Source organism: Lytechinus variegatus, chromosome 3 (assembly GCF_018143015.1).
Source record: "Lytechinus variegatus isolate NC3 chromosome 3, Lvar_3.0, whole genome shotgun sequence".
Classification (NCBI taxonomy): domain Eukaryota; kingdom Metazoa; phylum Echinodermata; class Echinoidea; order Temnopleuroida; family Toxopneustidae; genus Lytechinus; species Lytechinus variegatus.
Genome location: NC_054742.1, coordinates 33,033,633 through 33,060,735, shown reverse-complemented (window position 1 = coordinate 33,060,735; position 27,103 = coordinate 33,033,633). Strand labels below are relative to the sequence as shown.

The following is a 27,103-nucleotide window of genomic DNA, read 5'->3' as shown; positions in this document are numbered from 1 at the left end:
TAGTTATATGAACGAGCCAGTTGCATCCAAATGAGAGAGTCGATGATGTCACTCACTATTTCTTTTGTTTTTATTGTTTGAATTATACAATATTTCAATTTTTACGAATTTGACGATTAGAACCTCCTTGCCTGATCCGATTTTGGTGGAATTTTCAGTGTTAAGCTCGTTGAATTTTTTCTTTTTATTCAAATCAAGTTTTTGTTTGGGTGGACTTGTCCTTTAAATCCTCATCATCATTTCATTTTGAAAATATCGTTAAGAATTATTTATCTCCTATTCTTGACTACAATTTGACATTTATATTTTTAGGTATAAGGCCAACCAAGTCCCCTCGTCCGACAGAAAGGCCAACCGAACGACCTCGTCCAACTGATAGACCAATGCCTTCTGAATCTTCTAGAACTACTTCTTTCGAATTATCAACAATAGACGAAAGTACAACCCAAATTTACAGAGCTACATCTGAAACTGCAACACCCACAAAACCGCTCTATCCATCGGAAAGTCCGACTCCATCAGAAACTCCGGAGTCAACTCCCTTTGGAGCAACAACAGAAGCAAAAGAAGCAACTCAGAGAGCTACATCTTTGCCTTCCCAAACAACCGAAGAATCCACTACAGAAAGTGAGGAAGGGACTACCATTGGTGACGAAGTGACCACTCCAAGGATAGATTTCCAGACAACTTTAGATGGAGCAACCATGTTGGTTACAACAGATGAAGCTTCGCCTGCTCCAACGACATCCTCTAATCCATGTTCCTCGAATCCTTGCTTGGCGGATGTAAACACAAACTGTGTGTCTGTGGGTGATACATATGGATGTCAATGCCAGGCAGGATACACCAGAGATGCGAACAATACTTGTACCTGTAAGTTTTATGATCACTTTTTTTCTGCACTGTGAATAAATAAATATGTCAGTAAATAATTTTTGTATTCTTTTCTAACGCTGTGCATGATAACCTGTTATGACAATCAATAATAAATTACTATGGTCAAGTTTATAACTCTTTGATACAAGTTGTGGTGGGTAGGAGCAATCTTATGCATCTTGTAATTTGATTTTTATAGGTGAATATAATGATGGCATGGTTTCGTATAGAGTAAGAGAGACATTCCCCAGATAGCATTTTGTCCTTGTGACGCACAAACCCTTATAAATCAAGAAGAGTTTCACAAGACAGCCTATAGATAAAAAGAATGTCCCATTCATTCCAAAATGTTGCAGCAACCCAGCAGTTTGCAGCTATCATCCGAATCACCGAGGTTAATGGTGGAACTGCTTCATTTACAGAGGATTTGGAGGACACAACGTCACCCGCCTTCCAGGTTCTAGCTGCTGACGTAGAAAGCACAGTAAGTAGGGAAACCCTACTGTAACAGTTTCTTTCAATCAATGGGCAGAATTCGAAAATTAGGTTGAAAAACCAAGTATCCCTCAAGTATCCTTTAATGTGATCTCATGTATCATTACTGGACCAAAAAGATAAACCCTAATTATTTCAGGTAATATCAAATTCGTAGCAACTAATAGCTGTACTGTATTGAAACGAAATATCATTTTTTTTCCTGATGTTCTTTGTCCGAGTTTCAGAGAATAAAGAGTATATTCAACTCGATCAAATTACAAGAATTTCCTTTTTTAACTTCTTAAAAGCTCAACATGATATATCTGATGAGCTCACTTGCGGATTCGTATCTTGGAGCAACTGTCAATGGCTTCTCCAATGGCTCCATTGTTGTGGATTACACAGTTAAATTCAGGGAAGAGGAAAGAACAGACCCAACGAATACAACCGCCAATACAACAAGGCCGACGATAGATTCAACATCAGTTGTCGCAGCATTCACAGAATCGTTGAAGATGGCTATGGAAATGGGTACTGTCAATGTCAGCATCGATGAGTCATCTGTTACGGTTATTGGTAAGTGCAACGTAGAATCTGATACAAATATTATCATCAATCTGAATGAATATGAAGGTGTTAGAACCAGATGGAATACATAGGTCCTGAGATGTCGTACTTCTCTTTATGTTCAAGATTTTTTTTTCTTTCCTCCTCAGATTTCAATGAATGTGTTTCACGCGAAGACAATGACTGTGATGACAATGCTTACTGCATCAACACCGAGGGATCGTTCACTTGTCAGTGCCTTGAAGGTTTCATCGATATATCACTTAACATCCGTAATCGACCTGGCAGAAGATGTGCTCGTGAGTAATGATTTTCCAAGTCAAGCAACCGATAGATCAAATGTAGCTGTTTTTATGTACATTCGGGGAAGAAAAGGTCATTTTACTTTGATAATCCAGGGCCTCTTGATCATGAAAGTTACGGTGCTTGAGTCAAGATTTTGTTTTGTTGTTAAGATATGAAATTATTATTTGGACAATCACTAAATAATTTATGAAAAAGTAGACAGATACAGTTTCTGATCTGGTAGAGAATACGATAATAACGGACTGGCAGCTGTTGCCTGTAAAAAAAAAAGTCTCAGCACTATACTCATTAAAGAAATTTCATAATACAATATGATAAATATAGCAATGTCGGAGTTTTTCTTGAGTACCTTGGAATTAACGTAATGAACTTGACTCTCTGTGCACAGTTAAGATGATTTCTGCTTTTAGTCAATCAAGTAACTTCCTTTTCCTTCATCGCACAGTTCCCATCACAACACCAACAATGCCTCCTACTCCGCCTAACCCTTGTTCAAGAAATCCATGTGCTAATGCCCGGGCTGAATGCGTCGTCGTTGGTAGATCTTTCAAGTGTGTATGTCGACCAGGATTTGTGTTCAATCCCGAAGGAGTTTGTGATTGTAAGTTAAACATCCTCGATACGTACGCCAAACACTTAGTAATCGTAGGACAATGCATTTTGTTATTAACTGTCAGTAGTACATAGTGCTGAACTTCAAAAACTCTTTTTAATGTAATTTGAGCAAATAAATACAATAATTGGAAACTCATTATGATTCAACAGAGTTATAAATGGTGCTGTGTGCATTGATCTATCCAGTTTACTATCTGTTTAAAGCACACACTAGTAAATCAGACATACATTCACTAAAAAGCGAAAGTAGCTGACAAATAGGTCAAATACAATCATATCTTGTTATTCATATCTTCCCTTTAAATGGAATAATGTATATCATTGTAAAACAAAGGGGTAAAAATAAGATGATCACGATAGATGATAATTTAAGTGACTCTTAAGATGCAATGTATTTTTAGTATAATTATATCTGATTTATTGGTCTAACATGTTTGTGTTACACACATTGCGGTCTATCGGGCGAAGACCTTGAACATACTATGGCATGTTTTGCACTTTTGCAACGATAAGTTTATAAAATGTTTGTAATTTTGTGATCGATGAAAACGTTATACAATGAAAGCAAAATATGAAAAAGATCTGGGTTAAATAAAAAAGAAATAGAATGGGAGAGAACGTGCTAGTGACTTGACATTTTCATATTCTATCTTTTCATAGTGACATGTGGTCCCTTTCCTCATCCACCTCGGCATGGCTACGCAATCATTGAGGACAATCGCCCGCCTGGCGTTAGGCCTCTGACTCCTCCCTCTGGTGGAAGTACTAGAAACGAGTCCACTCCAGGTTGGGATTGGTCCGTCACCAGAGATCTATTCGAAGATGACTTTACAACTGTTTCAAACCTCTGGAGGGGTGAATTTGAGGATGCTGCTAACATTGGCGATGCGGCATCACGTATTGAAAGTCTAAATTTTCCAAACCTTGGAGTTGGAAACCCATTTAAGGGTGTGACTGCAGATTGGGAAAATGATGGTTATGTTATACCAACTGTTGATGTTCCGATCTCAAGAGCAACAAATGTTGCTCAGTATGTCATCGACATATTAGTGAACATAGATTGGCAGGACTATGGTCTAGGATCCAAGGATTCAGTAATTCACAGGGTATTCGAGGCAGCTCTTGAACTAATGAGAAACCTAGAGAATGGTGATTTCTCGAACATAGATTGGAATATGAATATAACCAATTTCACAGCTATTATACCAAATATTGATAATCAAACAGCCAATCTTATTACTTCCATCGGGAGACGATTCCTATCTAGTACGAACCAGTCAGATGTGAACTTGGAATCATCAATTGATATGTTGAATTCATTTCTGCCCCAAGGTCTGCCAAAATTCCGGTTGTCATTCAACGAGAATAGAAGTTCCTACATCATGCTTGATTGGAGTACATTTGATATGACAATACTGCCTCTTCCCAATAACTTTAGACAGACTATCGCAATGGTCATAGATTGGCAAAATACTAACTGGGATGGCATTACTATGATGCCAGACGTCCTCAGGGATTTGATTCTTCTTCTCACAACAACTGAAATTGAAGATATAGGAGTCGATGATTTACTGCGCGTTACTCCCATTCCAGATGAAATAAGAGACATGATCACAATGGTAATGAGTTTTGATTTGGACCGGCTTAATATGACAGGAATAAATGATATGCCTGTACCTTCCTCGGCTTCTGAACTGATCGTAATGTTCACGCGCATTTTGCATCAGAATCCAATAGACTGGAATATCTTCCGTAACTATACTGGTCTGGACCTGATGGACATGTACAATACGAATATGACAATACCAAACGGATTGCATTATTTCCTCTCAGACTGGAGAAACCTTAATATGTCTGGGAATTATTATGTTCAGGTCCTCCGACCCTATCTCAACTTAATTATGAATATGGATTGGGAGAGCTTTGATTTGAATAACATCAATTTGAGAAACATGACTCTGCCTTCTTCTTTCAGAATATTAGAATTATTCATTTCAACTGACTGGGAAAACTTTGATACAACAGTTCTAGAAAGCATGATGCCAGCATCAATCCAAACCTTTCTAACTATTGCAAGACACCTAGACATGTCTGAAATGGAAATGATTGAGTTTATGCTGCCTCTGTTACCAATACCAGATTACTTGAAGAACTGGATAGAGATGGCAATTAACTTCGACATGCAAGAGCTCGATGTAACCCGGATTAATATGACAGCTCTTCTTCCGGAGGAATGGAGGGAATACATGATGATGCTGATGAATATGGATCTGGAAAGAATCCGTTTGAGAAATATCACAGATTTTATCATTCCTTCAGAGATTCGTGAGTTCCTTCTTTTCTTGAATATAGAAGATTGGTCGAAATTGGATATTGAGAGAATATTCTCGTTGATAATGAATATAGATTGGGGCCTTCCAGATACTTTGGATCTGTCCGTGCTGCAAAGTGGCAGTGAAATATTCCAAACTCTAATGCACATTGACTGGGACAACTTTTCCTGGACGAACGAGAACATTACTAATCTTCCAATTCCTTCTCCTGCCCAGCAATTTCTTATGGTGATGATGGGAACAGACTGGGATAATATAAGCTGGGATCAAATTGATCTATCTGCTCTCTCAGTCCCAGAAGACATCAGGGATGCCTTATTTACCATGGTGAACATGCGATGGGATGCTGTCAATTGGACTGGCATGGTGGAAACCTTTCCTATTCCTCAAAGTAACAAGGATTTTATTCTTATGCTGATGGGTGCCCAAACAAGAGAACAAGTCTTCGAGATGTTTAACAAATTAATGATGATAATGGACTGGGAGAATTTTAATTGTATTAGTGCTTTGACTAATATGGAAATCCGAGAACTGAACTGGGAGATGATGATAGAGTTTCTAAATCTACCAATTTCAGAGGAATCACAGAGTCTTTTATTGTTGATGTTGACCTCTAACAGAGAGAACTGGGATACAACTATGTTACCCAGTCAACTCTCTGAATTCATTTACTTCCTTGAAAGTATAGATTGGGAAAACTTCGAATTCATGCAAGCGATTGACCTCATGAACTTTCCCTTAACTGATCAGATCAGAAGCATACTCTTGTCGATGGAACAGATTGACTGGGAGAGCTTTGACTGGATGAACATGGACTTTACAGTAATAAGAGAGCTTCTAGGAGGATTGATGGGTATGGAAAATATTGAATGGTCTGATGTCATAGATCTTTCTGGTTTGCAGATATCTGATCAATTGCGAATGTATCTGGAAATGATGATGTCAATGGACTGGGGAAATGTTGAATGGACTGATGTCATTGACCTCTCAGGTCTTCCAGAACCTATTAGATCATTGTTACAAAGAATGATGAGCATGGATTGGGAGAACATGGATATGACTGATGTCCCTATGCCATACCAGTTAAGAGAGTACATCACCATGATTACCCAAATCGATTGGGAGAATTTTGACTGGACCCAGGTTATCGACTTGTCTGGACTTCCTATCCCAGATCAAATGAAATTGTTCCTTCAAATGCTCATGAATATTGACTGGGGTAACATGAGTTGGGAACAAGTGGATCTATCAATGGTACCTATGACTGATGAAGTAACAGAGTTTCTCAATTTGGTGATGGACCTTGACTGGCAAACCACTGACTGGACTCAAATAATCGACCTGACAGGTCTTCCGATTTCAGACCAAACTAAAATGTTCATGGATGAGCTGATGAGAATGGATTGGGAAAACCCTAACTGGAGTGAAATAGACTTCTCGAGATTACCTTTGCCTGAAGAAATAATAAGTATTCTTCATTTGATGATGACCATGGATTGGAATAACGTTGAATGGTCTCAAATTATTGACCTATCTGGCCTACCCATCTCTGATCAAATGAAGCTTGCCATCCAATGGATGATGAGAATGGACTGGGGAAACGCCGATTGGATGGACATGGATATGTCAGGTTTGCCAATATTACAGCAGATTATGGATTTCAACAAACTAATTAATAGTATGGATTGGTCAAACTTTGATTGGAGCAGTAGCTTAGACTTTTCTAATCTTCCTATCCCACAAGCAATTAAGACTCTGATGGATAGATTGAGTGGATTTTCCCATGCAATTGATGCATTGATAAACGAAATCTACCGTGAATCGTTCTGGAAGCTCATCAGCTTCTTGGAGTGGCTCGACTTGCCGTTCCTTCGAGAATTACCGCAACGCAGACCTCTTGCTTTTGTAGGAGACACGGTGAAGTATGTATGTAAGGATGGCTTTAAACTGATTGGAATAGATATCTTGAGATGCACAGCTGACGGGTCATTCAGTGGAATGCGACCAATATGTTTAAGTAAGTATATAACTTGGGTGAATTAGGTGTTCGTTTGTTGCTTTTTTACTTTATAAAGTAAATCACATCTCAGTTTCTTCATTTCTCGATTCTTTGCAATTTATCTTTCAGACATATATTTTAATATTTCTTAATGTTTAATGTGATCAACTAAGTTTGTCTTGATTATTTTCAATGAAACATGAAAACCTTGGTATTTTTTACAAACGAAACAGCATTCGCCTTTACATCTCAAGACCGTTGTATATAGGAGAACTTCCTCACAACAAATAATTTGTTTGCAGATGAACCACATGACATTGTGTAGACTTTTTAAATGTTTGTTTACTTATTTCAATACGACAAGACTTTTTTTCTGCAAGTCCATAAAACAAGTTACAAAATATGTAAAATCAGCAAAACAAATTTATACATTTTTGTCTCGCATGTAATAGCAGAGCGAGACTATAGGAGGCGCTTTTCCGATGGCGGCATCGCGACGCGTCGTCAACATCATGAAACTTGAAGATAAGAGTAATCAAATATTACTAAACATTTTGCCTGATTTTTTTGTCACATGACCAAGGTCAACGGTCATTTAGGATCAATGAACTTTGGCCATGTTGGGTGTATCATTTTCATTGCCATCATATCTTTAAAAGTGTATGGAACTAATTCATGAAATGTGGACATAAGGGTATCAAGTATCATTGTATCATTGATAAGTCTTCGGTCCCACGATTAATGTCAAATGTCATTTAGGGTCAATGAATGTAGTATTTTATCATCATATTCTGTGAATGATTATTATATAGTCGCTTTCAAAGTCAGCACTGCTGCTATATGGAATCGCGTAATGCAGGCGAGACTGCCAGAGGCGCCCCACTTGTTTAATAATAGCATTAATAATATTTCATTACATGTACATATATACATAACAACACCCACGCAATACACACATAGATACAGCATCTCAATTTGCTTAAAACACCATGGAAAGGACGTTTGATATGCCTCCAATAACATATTTCTGATTTACTTCATTCCGAATCAGTTGTGGAAATTCAGTAAAAATCTGTGATGCGTTTTAAAGATTGCTTGATATCAAAATATTTGTATTGGGTTTACCTAAAACTAAGGTTGTTTCCCTATTTCTTAATGAGTATAAACTATTTTAATTTTGTACATAACCTGGAGAATATACGATCAGGTGCTAGATGATTTAACCGTTTGATATCTCGATGCAAATGGGATTGTCACGAAATTGCTTCGACTCGAAGGAGGTCTAAAGAGAAAAAGTTTGTGAAGCATTTCAAAATTTGGTGAATATAATATTGTTGTATCTATTCTGTGTATTTTTTTAATTCTATCAAACTAGAAATAATGCCAACAAGGCCTCCTCGTCCAACTCGTCCACCACGTCCTACTATTAGACCATGGCCCACCCTTCCAACATTAGAACTGACAACTGGAATTGATTTAACTACATTTGATATGATGATATCTACCACTGAGGAGCCAAGAACGCCAGGAGATCCTTGTGCTTCCCGCCCCTGCGCCTTGGACCCCAACACCATCTGCGTCACGAAGGATGACAGTTTCTTGTGCCTATGTCAGGCGGGATATGCCAGGAACTCCGATGACATCTGCATATGTAAGTTTCCAGAATAGTTTCGTGCTTATTGAAAGTTCCAATGTTGGTTAGGGCACAATAGGTACAACTTATGAATAATCTTCCATCAATTCGAAGTAAAGTATATTGTAAAGTAATTCTAATCACAATCAAAATCAATTAAAATCATTTGAATCAAAATCCTCGGAAACTACTATTCCGAGTATAAACTGTACTGTGTTTATGGTATAGGTCATGGTTAGAATTAAATTGTCTGTATCTTAGAATTTACTTTCTAGATGTGCTTTAATTATTTTCATACAGTAATCCAGCAATATGTTGGGATGATTCGCATCACTGACATGAAAGGGAAACCAGTATTATTTACAGATGATCTACAGGATAGAGAATCATTTGCGTTCCGGGCTCTAGCTATGGACGTAGAAAACTCGGTAAGTAACTATCATCAGCCTCAAAGACATCCGATTATAGTTCTAAACATTATGTAGAGAGGTGATTTTATGTGGGCTATACTGTTCTCATCAGATAGGTTTTGTTGGTAACTACTTCCTCCCGTGATGTTCTAACTTGCAGTTGAATCTGGTATACAAGACGAGCTCGATTGCCAGTTTGTATGTAGGATCTGAAATCAACAGCTTTGCCAACGGTTCTATCATCGCAGAGTATGACGTCATATTCAGGATTCCAAATGATCCGACACCCAGGATTGATCCATCCATTATTGCCAGTGCATTCATGGAATCACTTAGAAGTGCAATGGAGATGGGGACTCTCAACATCACCATCGATGAATCTTCTATCACTGTCATTGGTAATGATAGCCATTAAGATTATTTTTAGACAGTTAAGATGAAATATACTTGTTATGAATCACACACAACCTTTGACAACATTTGACAAATTTAATACACAGACACTACATATGGAAGCTAGATTCTTAGTTAAGGTCTTCCAAGTCCCATTGAAGAACATTAAGTCATAGTACAGAGGGATAGTAAAATACAGAAGGTGGAATAGGATGGGAGAAACTGAAGGATATAATAATACAAATTATGGTCATACCCTTTCAGTGTAAATATTGAAGTCGTAATTTTACCTAGAAGTGTTCAATTAATGCCGTACATGACCAGTGATTCATCTCTCTTTTCCTTTGCAGATTTTGATGAATGCGAGTCACGCCGTGACAATGACTGTGATGACAATGCTTTCTGCATCAACACTGAGGGATCATTTACCTGCCGATGTCTTGAAGGTTTCGTCGATTTGTCGTCAAATGTCCGTGATCGACCTGGCAGAGAATGCTATCGTGAGTGGGATATGATGTGACATCATATAAATGAATGATAGGAAATTTACTGAACTGTTGATATAGAGAATGCGGGGCTGCTGATCATTGTTGTGACCATGTTTGCATGTTCATGATTAAGCCCTCTATCTGGTTACTACTGCCTTTTGATTCAATATTTCTGTCATCACTATTTACAGTGGAGGATACCACCACACAACACATTTCATGATCTATATGTATATCTACACAACCTGAGTATTTACTATTTGGATATAATGCTTGATAGAATATTCAACACATGTGGGAATAATTTGTTTTCAGTGTGATAGAAATGTAATAACATGTATGTGCGTATGTTTCATTGATACAGGGGATATGATGTCACCAAGTCCTACAGTAACTTACAGACCAACAACAGACTTCTTTGAGGAAACAACCATTTCTGCAGAAGTGACAACTCTAGACTCAGAATATACAACGATACCAGATTTGACAACAAGGAAGCCACAGCCAACTGATACAGAGCGGCCAAATGAGATTACAACAGATGGGATTGATATTTTCACTACACAAAAATCGCCAGTGACAACCATCCAGACAACTCTTCGACCCAAACAAAGTACAATCCAGACTACAAAAGCAACAACAAAAGAGGTCACACAAATGGAAACAACTTTCAATGTTGAAACAACTGATTTAACAGATTTTGAAGCTACTACTCAACCTTCGCAAACACCAGAAATGACGACTGAAGGAAAGATGACAACCGTTTCATTTACAACGCCACAAAAAGGAAAACCGACAACTGAGAGAGACGTGGTCACAACTAGACCGGAGACCACAACAGAACTTACTACAATTGAGGAAGACCTAGGAACTACTCAAAAGTCTACAACACAAGCTACCCCCACTGCCAAATCGACAACTGAAGAGGGAATGGAGAGGCAAACAACAGACGGTCTTCTCAAGACGACAGACTCTGCCACTACACAAACTCGAACCACGCAAGAAGTGTCACTTTTGCCACAGGTCACAACACAAATTGTCTCAACTGAAAATGTTCAGACTTCACGTCAATCTGCAACAACAGAGAGCCAAATGTCAACATCTTTTGTGGACACAACGAAGGTGCCAACCACACTCTCTGAAACAACGAAGGTAGCAACTACTCTTTCTGAAACAACGAAGGCAGCAACTACTCTCTCTGAAACAATGAAGGCAGCAACTACTCTCTCTGAAACAACGAAGGCAGCAACTACTCTCTCTGGAACAACAAAAGTAGCAACTACTCTCTCTGCATCCACAACTAAAACTTCAGTTGAAACTACAGCAGATGTAATAACCGATTCAAAGTTGACTGATGGAACGACAAGAATTACCACCACAATACTTGTCACAACAGAAGCTCAGACGAAGGAATTCACAACTCCAGTAGATCCATGTTCTTTGAACCCATGTGTATCAGATGTTAATACTGATTGCATCACATCAGGAGATTCATTCATTTGTGAATGTCAAGCTGGATACACTAGGGATGTTAACAACACTTGCATATGTAAGTTAAAGTATCGTTCATATTTCAAGGTATACTAATATTTTATATTACAGAATACTCTCAGATTCTATTTATGCACCAATATCGAAAGATTGTCAAAGTATCAAATTGCACTTGTTAGTAGGCTATATTTTAATTTTGTACTTGGAGATTGGTTGCTTTCATTGTCTACCATAAATCACCCTTCCTGGATTGTTATCATGTAAATGAACTGGTCGTAATAGATTGTCTTTTTGTCTAAACCAATGATGACATGTTTCTTATTTTTCTAATAGCCATCCAGCAGTTCACAGCAATGATTCGAATCACTGAGGTAAATGGCGGAACGGCTAATTTCACAGAAGATCTGCAGAATACAACATCCCTTGCTTTCCAGACTCTAGCTGCTGACATTGAAAACACGGTAGGGTTATATAAGAATGTATTATACATGTCATCGACTTCAGAAATATTACCTCATGCGTTTTCTACCCAAGTTAATTAATTCAGTTTCATTTATTTTAAAACTACCTTCCATTAATCACACAATCCAAATGTTATCCTTAATCTTAAATTAAAACATGAATACCTTCTTTCTTTAATTGTAAAATGTACAGTTGGATATGATCTACATGATGAGCACACTGTCTGATACCTATCTTGGTGTTACCATTAACGGATTTAGTGAAGGTTCCATCATAGTTGACTACACTGTAAACTTCAAGACTGAAGACCCTGTCATGAACGTGACCAATAATTCAACATCTCCGTCATCTACCTTCATCAACTCCACCTTGGTTATGACTGCCTTTATGGACTCGTTGTCGATGGCAATGGAGATGGGAAACATCGATGTGACAATTGATGAAGCATCAATTATGGTAACAGGTGAGATAGGATGCTTCATTTTTTATCAGAAACACTTTTATTATCTAAACATAATTAGATATGGTTCAACTTTTGAATTTGCAGATATGTTCTGACACAATACTTTTGTGTAAAAATGAAACTGATCTGTCAAATCATTCATGAAACACATTAAATGCAAACTGAACTTTTCAAAGAGATTTATTTTAATTATACTAACTCGCATTCACACCAATGAAATGATTTCAACCCGACCGAAAACTTACCAAGCCTGTGCGTTTCTTGATAACTCCAGCAACCATTAGTATATTTATGTTGATGGAGGTATGATTTCTCATCTGGATGGGAATTTGCTTTGATGAATTCGTGTACTTATTCATTTATGTTTTCGTTCATTGCCTCATTTATATCTTTATCTATTTATATATCCAATCTCGCCATAGATTTTGATGAGTGTGTATCTTCAACGGACAACAATTGTGATAATGATGCGTCATGCATCAACACAGAGGGATCATTCACCTGCGAATGTAATGTTGGATTTATCGATCAGTCTCCAGCCCTACCTGACAAACCTGGCAGATTATGTGTTGGTTAGTAGTTAAGCATACTTTATGGATTATAATTGTGATGGATACATTTCATCTGTTGAATATAAATTAAAGAGTTGTTCGACAGCCATCAAAAACATCACACGATGGCAGAAATTTTAATGAAATAACGTTTTGTATCAGAAGGAAAGGCATATGTAATTAAACATCAAAATATCAAGCGCAAATCTTATACATGTATTTAGAAGATATATTGTGATCCCTAATTGTGTTAATTCTCATTTCCAATTCAATGTGGTAATTTTAAGATTTGTAAACATAGCTTTTTTATTTTGTGTTCATCGAATTCTAGCACCGACAACGCCTAGCGTTACTACAGCAAACCGCAATATGACTACGTCCACAACACCACGCCTTCCTACCACCACTCCCACAACTCCGCGTCCATCTACCACTCTTGGTGATCCATGTTCATCGGATCCATGTGCCAGCGTGTCCCATTCAATCTGTGTGGTAGTTGGTACAAGTTACAGATGCATCTGTCGTCCTGGATTTGCTCTCAATAACCAAGGCCGATGTAGACGTGAGTTATGATCTCTCCTTTACATCATGGATCATACTATAGTTCTTGTCGGATCCATGATTAAATATAATTTGATTGGATGAATCCCAAACTTAAACGAAGAAATTACCTCATGGCGCAAGTTCATGTTGGAGCTCTGATATGTCTGCCTTCCTAAACTGAAATATTGTTGGAGTTTTGTATGATATAGAAAATCACATCAACGCTTTATTTTACCAAATCAATACACGGTATATTACAAAAGTCAATTATTTTAAATGTTATTGAATCTCAATGAATCAGTCATAATGATGGCGTTTTATAAAACCAAAACAATCGTTTCACAGTAACTATTGCTGTAATTAAACCTTTCAAAGACACAAGTCATAATCTTCATATTTCTTTTTTGATCTACAAATAGCTGTCAACCAGTTCTTTGGTAGCTGTAGAATTACTCGATTCCGAGGAGTTAAGGCAGCCTTCACCCTATCTTTATCCAGTAGCAGTACCCAGGAGTTTGTAGCTCTTGCAGCAGACATTAAGGAAACGGTAATCAAATCTTAAGTAGAATTATGGTACATAATTATCAACATGGTTTGTAGCACTTCGGTTGCAAAGGACAACTGTGTGTGCTTAAGCAGGATATAAAAATGTTTATGGCCCCTCTAGAACAGACTTACTGAAGGTGGATATCAAAATGTTTATACCATTTGCAGTATATTAGCATTCTTAAAATTCCACATTAACACTTAATGAATATACTTGAAGTTCATCATGGCAGATATACAATGTAAGTACTATATAAAATTTAAGCAATCATTAAGCAAATTACGAGTCTAAAAATCAATGGCCATAAAATTTAGCAGAAACAGCAATATAAGATAATTTGCTTTTAAGTGGGATGATAGTCTTTTATAAAGAATGTCTCTACTTAGTAAAGTATACTTGCAATAAGAGAATTACATTAAAGTGGTTTGTTTATATCATGATTTCTGTTAATTTCATGCACAATGGTTTAAAAAATATTAGTTCCCACCTATGTAATATATCGAAATGTTGATTAAATCAACTAATGCATAGATTCTTTTAATTCATATTGTCTTTATTTGAAATAGCTGAGGCTTATCTATGAGCGCAGTGCAGTTGCTAGTCGGTACATTAACATCGTGGTTGATGCATTTCATAATGGATCTATTGTGGTCGATTACCGGGTTGAATTGGAGAATGATAACACCACGTTGGCGAACTCGTCAAGGGTTTCGGCAGCATTCACCCAATCACTTGGAGAGTCAGTACAGAACGGAATTGTAGATATCGAGATCGATGAGGATTCTATCATCGTCAATGGTTCGTATCAAATATCTCTTGTTCGCAAATCTATTCTAATTATCCTGTATTTTCTGTATAAGTTTGAAACAGTTTAGTGTAACTGTTCTTAAAGTTACTTTTTTCACAAGTGGGATATATAAGATACAACTTATTCTTTAACTATAAAACCACGCATTCTGGACTTACGCTTGATATTTTTACTTGGGTTCAAACGCAACTCATTCTGCAACAGGCCCCCAGGGGATCATTTCATGGATCTATTTATCTGACATGTTGTCAGATCCGACAACTTTCCTGGATTCTGATTGGCTAAGAAGCACAAGTTCTATGGTAATTGTTGGTTAAAACAGGACTTGGTTCAGTTAGTTTCATACATGGACCTGACCACGGAGGATTATCTATTGTTGCAGGGGATACTGTCACAATGCTCAGCACCCCCAGTAACAATAGAATAATCCACCATGGACAGGGCCCTGGTTTCCTTCAAGGTTATGTTTGTGATTTGTCTATAAAGAACATATTTTGATCGTTCAAATGTAATTGTGATGAAATATGGAGGATTTATTTTGCCTGCCCCATTCATGGCACATAGTTTGGGAATTACAATTATAATGTAGGGGTCCTTCAAATGATTTTGAAATTTTTTTATGGGGGAGGGGAGGGTGATGTCAATGCTATGTATTATTTTAATTTTTAACACAATGGAGAATCTGAATTTAACTATTAATGTATTGATCTACCTTTTATACAGATTACAACGAATGTCTTTCATCCGATGACAATGATTGTTCAACTAATGCTGAATGTATCAATACAGAAGGATCATTCACATGTCGTTGTAATGATGAGTTCATTGATACGTCACCAGATCCCACCAGAGAACCTGGAAGAAGCTGCAGAGGTGAGCATTGGGATATTTTCAGAAAAGAAAAATCTATAGATCATTTGTTTTTCATGAAATATCCCCATATCGTTTTGGTTCTTGTCTTTTCCGTCACATTGAACTTAGATGAGCTGGTTATTGGATACCACATGGGGGAATGAAAACCAAGCTACTTCTCCAAGGTTAAATGGCATTTAAGGTAAATGATCTGGAGATTGCATTCCTTTGACGCTGCTATTGTCTAGTCTAAAACCCCTGTTCGGAAGTCAATCAAAATTTTATGGATATTCCACCATGGTAATACCACATAGTATATCCATCCTAATCGTTTCGCAGTTGCTGCCTCGCCCACGGATCCATACCCATCAATGAAGTCAAATTATCCCAAATCTTTGTCAAATGCAGGTCTTTCACATACACAACTACTAATGAGAAAGTAAGCTCACACGTACTTCTAAAAATTAGAACTAATTAATAATCAACAGGTTAAGTCGAGATTGCTGGTTAAGAGATGTAAACAGATCACATGTCTATTTTTTTTGGCTGATGTAATTATTTTCTTTCCTCAGAGCCTGGTCCTTGTCCGACAGACCTTCCTAATACCTGTTCAACTGGAGCAGTCTGCATGGAACATGCTATCGAGGGGTATGTGTGCCAATGTATGAATGGATACGTAGATGTCTCGCCGTTCCCTTCACTGCCAGGAAGAATCTGCCAAGGTATGCAGTTGTATCATCACCTGTAAAATCTAATCATTAGTTCCAGCATTACTTATCTTATTTTCATGTATGCATTAATTATAATCTTTGTTTATAACCATAATCACTTTCATCTTCATCGTCATGAATGTATTTTCATCATTTGCACAATCTTTTTCATCAATGCCACCACAATTACCTGCTTCATTATTATCATCATTATCATCATCACCATCATCACAATCAGTCATAATAATCACCATCATCATTAGCATCACTACCATCGTTAGCATCACCATCAACATCATCATTACCATCATCAACATCATCATTATCATCATCATCATCATCATCATCATCATCAACATCATCATCATCTTCATCATCCTAATCATTACCATATTCACTTTAATTCAATTTCTTCATGGACATCATCTTTTTCATCATTGTCACTACCACATACAACATGCAGTCACATCATTTTTAAGAGGGGCGGGGCTACAAGGGGTAGGGGGTGATGGCCTCCCTTATGATTTCAAGCAGTAGAAGGGAAAAGATGAAGAAAAAAAGAAGAAGTTAATGAAAAAAATAAGATTATAACAAACAAAGAGAACTGGGCCTTGGTCAAGTCGCTATGAAAAAAAGGTATCAATATTTTCTACGATCATCATTATCATTCTCATCTACTCTATAATTGTCATGCTAACTATAACGATAACTCCACTTCTACCTTTTTATTTAGCAACAAAAACAATTATCACACAGTATGTTTGTGATCTCTGTACGTAGACATCGCCGCTTTAAGCCATATTACACCATCCATTCTTAGTATCAACTAACATTGAAAATCTTAATATTGCTCTATTCAGCCTCTTGATCTTGTTTCTCTTCTTTAGAGAATTGCCCAGATGGGTACTGCCAAAATGGAGGAACCTGCTCATCATCAGAGAATGGATCTGAATGCAAGTAAGCACACTATCTTCATTTGGTTTGCACTGAGATTGGTGATTTTCATTTGTGGCTGGAACATGATCATACTACTGGTTTATATAATTGATTGCATGTTATAATCAATGCAATCAAGTTTACTATAAGAAAAATCAGTCCCAAGATCACTTACTAGGTTCTGTGCGTTTTGACTTCTGGTTACAAGATGAATTAAGAAATATAAATGAATCTAAAACGAATGACTGTTTTGATATTTGTGTATAAACAATACTCGATATTTATGTTTTTTTTTTCTTATACAGCTGTGCAACAGGGTACTCCGGACCACAGTGTGAAATCGGACCTTCAGGTAAGTGAACACTTGTCTCAATTTGTTCAAACCCGCTGTGTTGATAGTTTTCGTCTATTTTAGTTCTTTGGGTAGACCTGTAGGCCTTTTATGCTTGTTTTTTTTTATAAATACATCTTATGACATCAATCTTAAATAGCAAAAAAGTTTTATATTTCATTGTCTCATATTCAAGTTTGACAGGCCATCCAACTGATTTCTTTGAAAAAAAACAGTGATCAAGCTCACAACGACACATTCTGGTTTTTATTTTGTCTAGGTGACCTCCATGCACTTGAGATCCTGGGCATCGCACTGGGAGCCATCATCTTCATCGTCCTCATGGTTGTCCTGACAGTCTTCTGTTGTGCCATCAGAAGACAACAATCCCGCTACCGAGACTCCTCAAAGCGTCGTAGTAGTCATGCCAAGTCTCGACCCCGTTTCTTCCATGATCCTGACTGGGACCCAATAGATGAGCGAAGCGAGGATTCACTGTCGAACGCAGCCTATGATGTGGCAGCGAGTACCAGCGCAATGATGATGGAGGATGAAGAAAGAAGCCAAAGGATTGTTGGTGCTATGGGTCAACAAATTCCTGAATTTGAAGTAAGCTATTCTGAAATTGATGAAGTCATCATTTTTTTTTATTTGTTTCTTCTCCTTCATTTTGCTATTTTTGTGAATACTATATACTCGTAATTTGACTGTAATTCCTGTTGTTGAATTTAAATACTAAATAATAATTCAATGAATAAAGTTAAGATATGAATAAGAATGGAATGACTTAAAAATTTTCACAAATTACTCTCCACCAACTTTTCCAATTACAATCTAGAAATATGATTAGCAACGTGTATGATCGTGTTTTTTTCTTGACACCCCCCTCCTTAGAAACAAACATATTTTTTTCTCCAAACATTACGTCAAAAAAGAAGCAAGTTTATTTTCTTAAAAAACTTGTCGATTGCATGTTCTATTATAGAATATGCATATCTCGAACCAATTCAGGTCCATTTTATAAAATATAGAAGTTTCTACTATTTTAAATATGGAATACTTGAATCATTTATTTTCTGCAGTCTTCAATCCACCGAATCAGTAACCAGCCAGTGTACTACGCTCGTCACCACCCTCGATTAGTTGACATGGGTGCCACTGAATTCAGAACACCATACGTTGCTTCTGGTGATGAGGTATTATTTTTCTAATTTTCTAAGGAGTTGTCCACACTCTTATTTTCATGAATATTGTTAGAAAATCATATATACTGTTCCATACTTTTAACTTGTTTATAACATGTCAGAAGCTTCTCCTAAATCTCATTTTGTTATTGGATTGATCTCTGTAACTTCCTCTGGAAATTTCTCTGTAAGTTCCTCGTGGTGGGAAGATTCTATTTTGATAATTTTTTATCAAACATTTTGTTGTTTATAGAGGTTAAAAAAAGACTCTTCTTTGCTACTTGTTCAGTTTCTTGTCTTTTTTCATATCCTTAAAAAAATCGCTTTATAGTGCAAGAAATTTCAAGCCTTCTTATGATTTCATATTCCACAAGAAATTGATCAGTATTTTTTTTGTTGACTTGTACACCCATACAATTTTGGAGAAAAAAAAATCATATTGATAGCTCTACATATATGAATGACACAAATATATAGGTACTGATCGTTTGTAGATTTGGAATTGAAAAAGGGAGTTTATGTTGAAGATTTATCACCCACCAATTAATAATTTTCAGGTCGGCTATATGGATTCTCGTTATGTGCCTGGTCGGCATTCACCCCAAATTTCATCCAGTGTTGCAAGGAACCCACATGCAATAGCGCCAACTATTGACAGGGGAAGAAAGCCAAGACACTTTGAAGGATCCAGTACCAATGATGCCCCACCACCACCACCCCCTGCACCTCCCAGGCCTGGACCAGCAGAAGTGGAAGCACGGTTAAGAAAACAGGAGAGAGCTGGAAAAAGTGTTAGTGTTAACCTTGTTCCCATAATTGACCCTATGGAATCTCCTTAGCATTTTTTATTCTTACAAAACCTTCTTTATAGCAAATTGAATTCATGTGTGATGACTAATCATAATTTGTTCTGTATTCTAGACAATTATTTTTATTTATTGCAAACTTTTGGTGTAATCAAGATCTACAGATTTTTAGGGAAACACCTAGTTTACTACAGCAAATATGCTTCAGTTGAAATAAACACTTTACTTTGAATTACAACTTGGAAGTACTATTAATCTCGATTTCTACTATTTTGTTCAAGATTAAATAGTTCCACATGTTATTATTCCTTGTACAATACTAGTCACATTAAAATGTAGCAGCTTTAGATATATTTGTCTTTCATAAATAAGCTTAAGAAATGGAAGTAACTTTAACCTAGAAAATGAAAATTACAGTTATGATTTATGTTTCTGATAATATAAAGTGAGAATACAAACGTACAGTACTTGCTTATTTTTACTTTTTTTAATAAAAATGCTATAAGGAATGCAGTAAAGCATTTACCATAGTCCAGAATTTATTTATTATATCCTAATGGTTCTCTCTTTTAAAGCAAATGATTGTAATCAACTCAAAATTTAGAATAGAATAGAAATATAACACAATACGCAGCTCTATTATTGAAGGGTTGTGTTTACAATATTTAACATTCTATATTTTGAAAGATTTTTTTTATAAGATATTGATGTTCCACTTGCTTATCGATTAGGAAAAGTGAGATTTTAATTAATGCAACTTTTAAATGAAACACATTTATGAATTTTGGAATTTCAAATTAGTAACTTTAACTGACTGTGGGATATCTATCTTAAAATTCATATTGATAAATTAATTGATAATGGCAATGAAAAAATGAATATGCAACTGTCCTAATATGTCCTTTAAAATTTTTGGTAGTACTCATAATTTCACAGAAGGGCCCGAATTCACAAAGGTTTTTTCAATTGTACCAAGGAACAAAACCATTATGCTTTTATCACATACACTTTAAAATTCCAAATTATAAATATGTGCTTTTTGCATAGGGCACTAAATCCATGCTTAATGAAGCACAATAATACAAGAAATCTGCGTAGTGTACCATGGTACCATTCAAAATATCCTTGATAAGTGCAGGCCATTATGTTTAAACACAAATTATCTAAATGCTGATGTTCATAATATTTTTATTTCTATAATGAATAATAAATTCAAGCAGAATTGAATAATTGTTATGTACTGAATTTACTGCAACAAATTGTCTTCTACCCCCTCCCTCTCCCCCGTCACTTTCTTTCTCCATCTCAATCTGCATTTTATATTCTTCCCCTCACACACATACCCTCTTTACCTCTCCTCATATTTACATTATATGCAACCAGGGTGGGGAGGGGCTGGCACTAACCTATATGTATATTGGGGTACAAGTGATCAAACCAGAAAACTAATTTTTCTTGTCAAGACACTATATGCATATGGTATTCTTTGGGCGTCAAAACTGAACAAATGTGAGGTATCTGGTCCAAGAGCAAAGTCATCTTTATTGCTGGTATCTTTTCCTCAAAGTTGATTTATTATATTTAGGATTTGTGGGATTTGGAATTCTTTGAATAGACACATGTTTCACAGGGTTTTAAACAAGAAGCATGATGGGGAAAATGTGATTTTGACAAATAGAAGAGATTGGGGTGGGTTTTTGTCTTTTTTAAGCCTGTACTGTACAGTTGGTAAACTGACTACTCCCACCTGGTAAACAATATCCACAAATAAATGAAGCCACACAAACCTGTACAAATTCATATTTTTCACAAAATTTAATGAAATTCCAATGGAAAATCTCATTTAGGACATGGTATAAACCAACAATAAATACTTAGGAAAAACAATAGTACAGTACTTTCAAATTCAAAATGCTAGTACCAACAGAATAGTTCACTTTAATAGTACATAGGTGGTACTGCTCTGCATCGAAGTCACTATGATAATCCAAGGCTTCAAGGAAACAATACTTTCTGTTTGAGAGCAAAAAAAAAAGATACATGAAATCATGACTGAATGTTTTGGTTTGGTCACCTAGGGACATTGCCACTTCTCATCCTTATATTTTTTTCAATTCATTACTGATTTAATTCATCCATTCATATCAATGTGAAAACGTTTTCTTTAGAAAATTGAAATACATATCTCCAACAAAGATGGGCAATGATCAATTGATAGATTGAAATATTCAAAGTCATATTTCAATTACATAATCCCAACGATTTCACTTGACCAAAACATACCCTTTACCTTTGCGGACCAAATCCATTGTTCTCAAACAAAAAAAAGTCCAAGAGAGAAGCCTTTAAATAATAATGAATTTCTTATTCTAAAAATAAATCAAACTAGCCCAATATTTTGACAGCCCTAGATTGTGACTTTTTATCTTCTTGTAATCATCCAATCTATCTGCACTTATCAATATATGAAAAAAATATTTCTAATTATTCACATCCACCTGATTGTTATCTTTGCCTTTCAAAATAAGGGAAATGTGGACAAATAATGGGATAATGAAAAAAAATGTATCAAATTAATAAAGATTTCAAAAGCATTATCACACATTGAACACTTTAAGGTAATCACTAAAATGTATAAATTATGACCAAAATTACAATATATACTAAATACTTACGATTATCATGATAATTATATATACCATATGTACAAACAATATTCATCATTGTCATCTATATTTTATCCAAAACAGGCACTTCTTAAACCAAACAAAGCGAGTTTGGTTTGATACTCAAGGTAAAAATGTTTACTCTTTTTTTTCTACTCAACAAAAAAAATGAATTGCAAGACTCAGCAGCATTGAACTGAGATAATAAAGTTTTGGAAAGAGAGTACCCAATTCCATTACATTTCAAGTTATGCAGTATGTTTCTTTCAAACTAGACTAAGACACCTGATGTGGTGGGGGAAAATCACCCCATTTCTAGGTCGATTGCAAGGAAATTATCAGTAAATCCATTTTCCCTCTTCTAAACCCATAGTTACTATCTTTTTTTTGGGGGGGGTACTCCTCTTATTTTACTATTTTGAAAAGATCAAGGATAAAGGTGCATGTTTGCATTATTTTGAGATATTGTGCTCATCAAATATACATCATCTAGTCTGATGAGTAAGGAATGGTTGTGAGATACTAGGTTACAATGGACTTAAAAAGCATACAAAAACAGAGAAAATAACATCACATCGTCATCATCATTCTTCTACCATTTCAACAAAGATCTGTTCAAAAATCATTAATAAATTTAGCCTAGAAGGGAGAGCTACTGTAATATTCTCATGGCTTATATAAAAAAACTATTGAAATGAACTTTCATACAATTTACCTATCTGGTACAGTTTAAGTAAAACCTAGAAGTTCAAAACAGAATTTTCTTTCATTAGCAATTCCTTTAGTGATGTACTAAAATTTGAATTTTAAACAACATGGCTTTCTTGGGAAAAAGGACAATCAAAGATATGCATATCAGCCGCTATCACTCTTAAACAAAACTCTTTGGTTGGTTTGTTGAGAAAGGAAACTAAGCTATTATCAGCAAAGAATAAAAAAGGATTTACTAGAAATAATGAATAAATCTAAGACTTTTGTCTCAGTAAACTTACCCTGCTGTTTCAGATATCAACACAAGATTCATAGATCAATATTTACAGAACAAGACCAGTTTATGTTATGTAACAAAAACATTACATCAGCTCATGTCATCAAAAAAAAACTTTACAATCTAGCACTTTCTGGTTTTACAAGTATGGATGGTAAAACTTTTTCTTTCCAATAAAAAGTATATAGGTCACTTGACTTCCTCTGCTCACATAAAAAAAATTAAATATTTTTTTTACAATTCGTAGCAAAAAACTGCACCATGTTTCATAATGATAAAGTATCTCTACATATAATAACTTAGCCAGATTTTCTTTTTCTAGGCAAGTCTGTTGGCGGCTACACTAATCTGGCTGTGAAAAAAGGACAGTTTGGTGCATAACATCCACAAAGACATCTGCGTGACCACTCAATGTGCCCAAGTGTTTTGGTGTTAATAATCATAATAAATGGTGTGTATGTGTAGCTCTTGACAAGACCTGTGCATTAGTTAATTGACTATTGTGAATATGTGCAAGTATGCCTAAAAATGTATTTTGGAATAGATGTTCACATTTAGATTTAAAAACAATAACACAGTATCAATCAACTCTGCTTTAATGAAAATGCTTTAAGTGTAATTCAAACAATGCAGTAAAAGGAAATCTTCACAAATTATTCTAGTTCTCCACATATCTTTTCATTTTTGTGATAATGGGGAATCATTGTCATCAAAATGTGTAAAACCCACTTCAAAAAGGTAAAAAAGTAGTAAAGTGATTAAATGCCTTTGGTGCCATATCTCAACTTTTCACATTGATTTCCAACAGATGGCAGCAATGATAGAGAAATAAATTCATTGTTTCAACAGAAGAAACCCTCTCTGAAACATTAATCAGTGTTATTGACTGGCCTTTTCAGTCCTTGTCAATTAAGTGCCAAATACCTTGTGCAAGTAAAGGATCAAATATATACTACCATTGTGCTCTTGGTGACTGATGTACAAGCAGTAAACAATATAATGTTCAAAATATTGAGAAAACTGGAATGGGATAATGCATTTCAATAGTGCAGGTAAAGGTTGATATATTATTGTAAGTGATTGACAAAGAAGTGATTGGTGAGCAATTTAGAACTAAATTGGTGTCTCTGTGTGCTTTTAAAAGATTTAATAAAATATTACACCCAAGCACACACTTAAGTTTTCAAAATGTATCTGCGATTTGCAAGTACTGGTCAATATATGAAAATAAACAACATATCCAGGAGCATTAAAAATCTGATATTACACCGAAAAGGATAAATAAAGAAATATTCAATAAATATGAAAGTAATTTTTCATCAAGATTTCAAATTTCATTATTTTAGATTTCATGATTTTGCGTTTGAATAATGAAAATAATAAAAAAATCACTACAAGTTTATGACACAATTCAAACAACATATTTCATTGAAACGTAATTTAACTACTCAATATATATATATACTACAAAGAAATTAATAACTGCACTCAATAGAATTTCTAGAATTCTCTAATAATCATCCAAAATCTACAATCACATAACAGTACGATATACACAAACACTGGAAATTTGTTTTTTCACCAATTATATACTCATGATTACAATCCATTTTTCTTCAAAATATAAACATCTGAAGGAAACAAGATATTTTATAAACAATAATTAGATTGGTCTTCTTTCTCTTCCTTAAATAAACATAATATACACATAATGATAGAATTGCTAGGCTAGAATGACTTTATCTCTCTCGCTCACTCTCTTGCATGCACCGTTTGATTTAGAGGGATTATGGTTACCATGGCAACTGCATCACTGGAATACCAACTGGGGTTGCATTGACGGAGACAGCTGATGGGTAGTCATTTCTATTCTCTTGGGCTGATTGAAAAGAAAAAAGATATATATTATTGATCAAATGATTCAGTGATAGCAAAGGATGATTCACATATATTTTGTAAAGTTACAAATCACTTTACAAAAGACAAAAATATGAACAAAGTATGTAGTTTTTAATAATTTGTAGAAAAAAACAAACAGTTTTTCTATGAAATGATATCATTTAAACTGCAGTAAATAACATAAATGGTGTTTACGGTTGAAAGTTAAATGATAATTTTCATTTGTAGCAATGTTCACATAGTGAATAAAAAAAAATCAAGATAACCACTAGTTGTAAATAAATATACAAAAAAAATAGTTGTCAAACAATTTTGGTAGATTATTAGTAATTTCAAATTAATATGAAAAAAATGAGCATGCCATTTTTTCTGATGAGTAACACCAGATGTACACATCTGATATGAGTAGTCCAGATTTCATTTTGTCGGAGCATTTGGTTCGCATAATTCTTCTGTTGTTGTTGTTTTTTATCTGTATGCTATGTCTATGATGACCTGGACATTTTTTTTATCTTCCCTTCCCCTTTGAGGGGAAGTTCATGTTGACAAAAGCTTCGTTGTAAAAATAATAACATAAAATATTGGTGAAGGTTTGTGGGATAATCCATAAAAGATTAAGAAAGTTGTTAGAATTTGAAGTTTTGGATTTGTGATGTTATGTATGAGCAGCTGCCCAAATGTTATGTTATATGAAATGCATGAATTTCAAATTGTTTATGGTCAATGATGATGTGTATTTTTCTTTCTTTCTTTCAGGAGTGGGTGTGAATTGATTTGTCTTTTGCTATACTGAAAAGACGAAAAAATAGGATTTTCAATTTTTTGATGTTTTCAATTCACAATACATGGAAAGCTGCTTGCAAATGACGTCTAAAAAAATTCTAATAATTTTTTAACCTTTGATAGATTTTCCTCAAAGCTTCACCAATATTTCATACATTTTTTTTCCTGTTTTTATAAAACAAACGTTTTGCCAGGGTGAACTTTGCCTTAATAACGCCAAGACTGGCAATAATTGTCATATCCAACTAAAGTTAGTATGGCTAGCAAAACATGGCGACCAAAAATGAATGATGGAGGACCCCATTATGACTGATATTCTAGTTATTTGTAACTTTATATGACCAACCCCCTGGTTCACTACATTAAATCATTGCGGACTAATAGATCATATGGGTCCCGTAACACAAAGGTTAGCAATTAATTGTACGCTTGATTTTTATGATTGATCATACATTGTAGTCAATGGAATCAATTGTATGGAAATATTCTACAATCATTGATAAAGCTTTGTGTTACGGACCCCTGATCTTCGTTGGTTTAATGAAAAAATCACAGTACACTATGGGAAAAATATACAAGGAAATTACATCATCAAGCCTGAAAGGACTGGGTTATATAAAGCATAACTGTGTTTTATGGCATTTATAAATAACCTGCTATCTTTTGTTCCAAATATTCACTTTATATATATTGTCTAGTTGTTTAATTTTGTTTTCATTGTTGTTTTTATATTGTCTTTCTTTGGGGGAGCAACACGAGAGTGACTCTTAAATGGAGATTCAAATACGGGATTTCTTTATAGTGAGCTCTAATAGAAGAAAAATGAAAGATACCAAAGCCCTTTCAGGATTGTATTTCTCTAATCCCAAAACCTTATTGGAAAATAATTTTTAAGAATCAGCAGATAGCAATGTTCATTATACTGTAGAGGATGGCCTCATGTGAATTATAATGCACTCCAGCTCTGAACAGAAATATCAAGTCAG

General features: G+C 35.3%; 2 protein-coding genes across 3 annotated transcripts in view; one reads left to right on the top strand and one right to left on the bottom strand.

Annotated features, from left to right (window-relative positions):
• Window positions 1–22,046, top strand: part of LOC121410810 — a 46,235-nt gene extending 24,189 nt beyond the window's left edge. The window contains exons 19-42 of the mRNA XM_041603121.1: window positions 313–873; window positions 1,233–1,360; window positions 1,662–1,929; window positions 2,070–2,219; window positions 2,672–2,827; window positions 3,502–7,191; window positions 8,549–8,824; window positions 9,107–9,234; window positions 9,377–9,614; window positions 9,960–10,109; window positions 10,462–11,646; window positions 11,922–12,049; window positions 12,243–12,513; window positions 12,936–13,085; window positions 13,396–13,626; window positions 14,027–14,154; window positions 14,721–14,952; window positions 15,686–15,835; window positions 16,387–16,536; window positions 17,412–17,481; window positions 17,766–17,812; window positions 18,072–18,400; window positions 18,874–18,987; window positions 19,533–22,046. Coding sequence (XP_041459055.1) covers window positions 313–873; window positions 1,233–1,360; window positions 1,662–1,929; window positions 2,070–2,219; window positions 2,672–2,827; window positions 3,502–7,191; window positions 8,549–8,824; window positions 9,107–9,234; window positions 9,377–9,614; window positions 9,960–10,109; window positions 10,462–11,646; window positions 11,922–12,049; window positions 12,243–12,513; window positions 12,936–13,085; window positions 13,396–13,626; window positions 14,027–14,154; window positions 14,721–14,952; window positions 15,686–15,835; window positions 16,387–16,536; window positions 17,412–17,481; window positions 17,766–17,812; window positions 18,072–18,400; window positions 18,874–18,987; window positions 19,533–19,814 — 9,212 coding nt within the window. The 3' untranslated portion in view covers window positions 19,815–22,046. The remainder of the gene's footprint in view (window positions 1–312; window positions 874–1,232; window positions 1,361–1,661; window positions 1,930–2,069; window positions 2,220–2,671; window positions 2,828–3,501; window positions 7,192–8,548; window positions 8,825–9,106; window positions 9,235–9,376; window positions 9,615–9,959; window positions 10,110–10,461; window positions 11,647–11,921; window positions 12,050–12,242; window positions 12,514–12,935; window positions 13,086–13,395; window positions 13,627–14,026; window positions 14,155–14,720; window positions 14,953–15,685; window positions 15,836–16,386; window positions 16,537–17,411; window positions 17,482–17,765; window positions 17,813–18,071; window positions 18,401–18,873; window positions 18,988–19,532) is intronic.
• LOC121410811 (U1 small nuclear ribonucleoprotein A-like) overlaps window positions 21,582–27,103 on the bottom strand; it is a 27,540-nt gene continuing 22,018 nt past the window's right edge. For both annotated transcript variants that reach the window (XM_041603123.1, XM_041603122.1), the window contains exon 10: window positions 21,582–25,314. In XM_041603123.1, coding sequence (XP_041459057.1) covers window positions 25,246–25,314 — 69 coding nt within the window. In that variant the 3' untranslated portion in view covers window positions 21,582–25,245. The remainder of the gene's footprint in view (window positions 25,315–27,103) is intronic.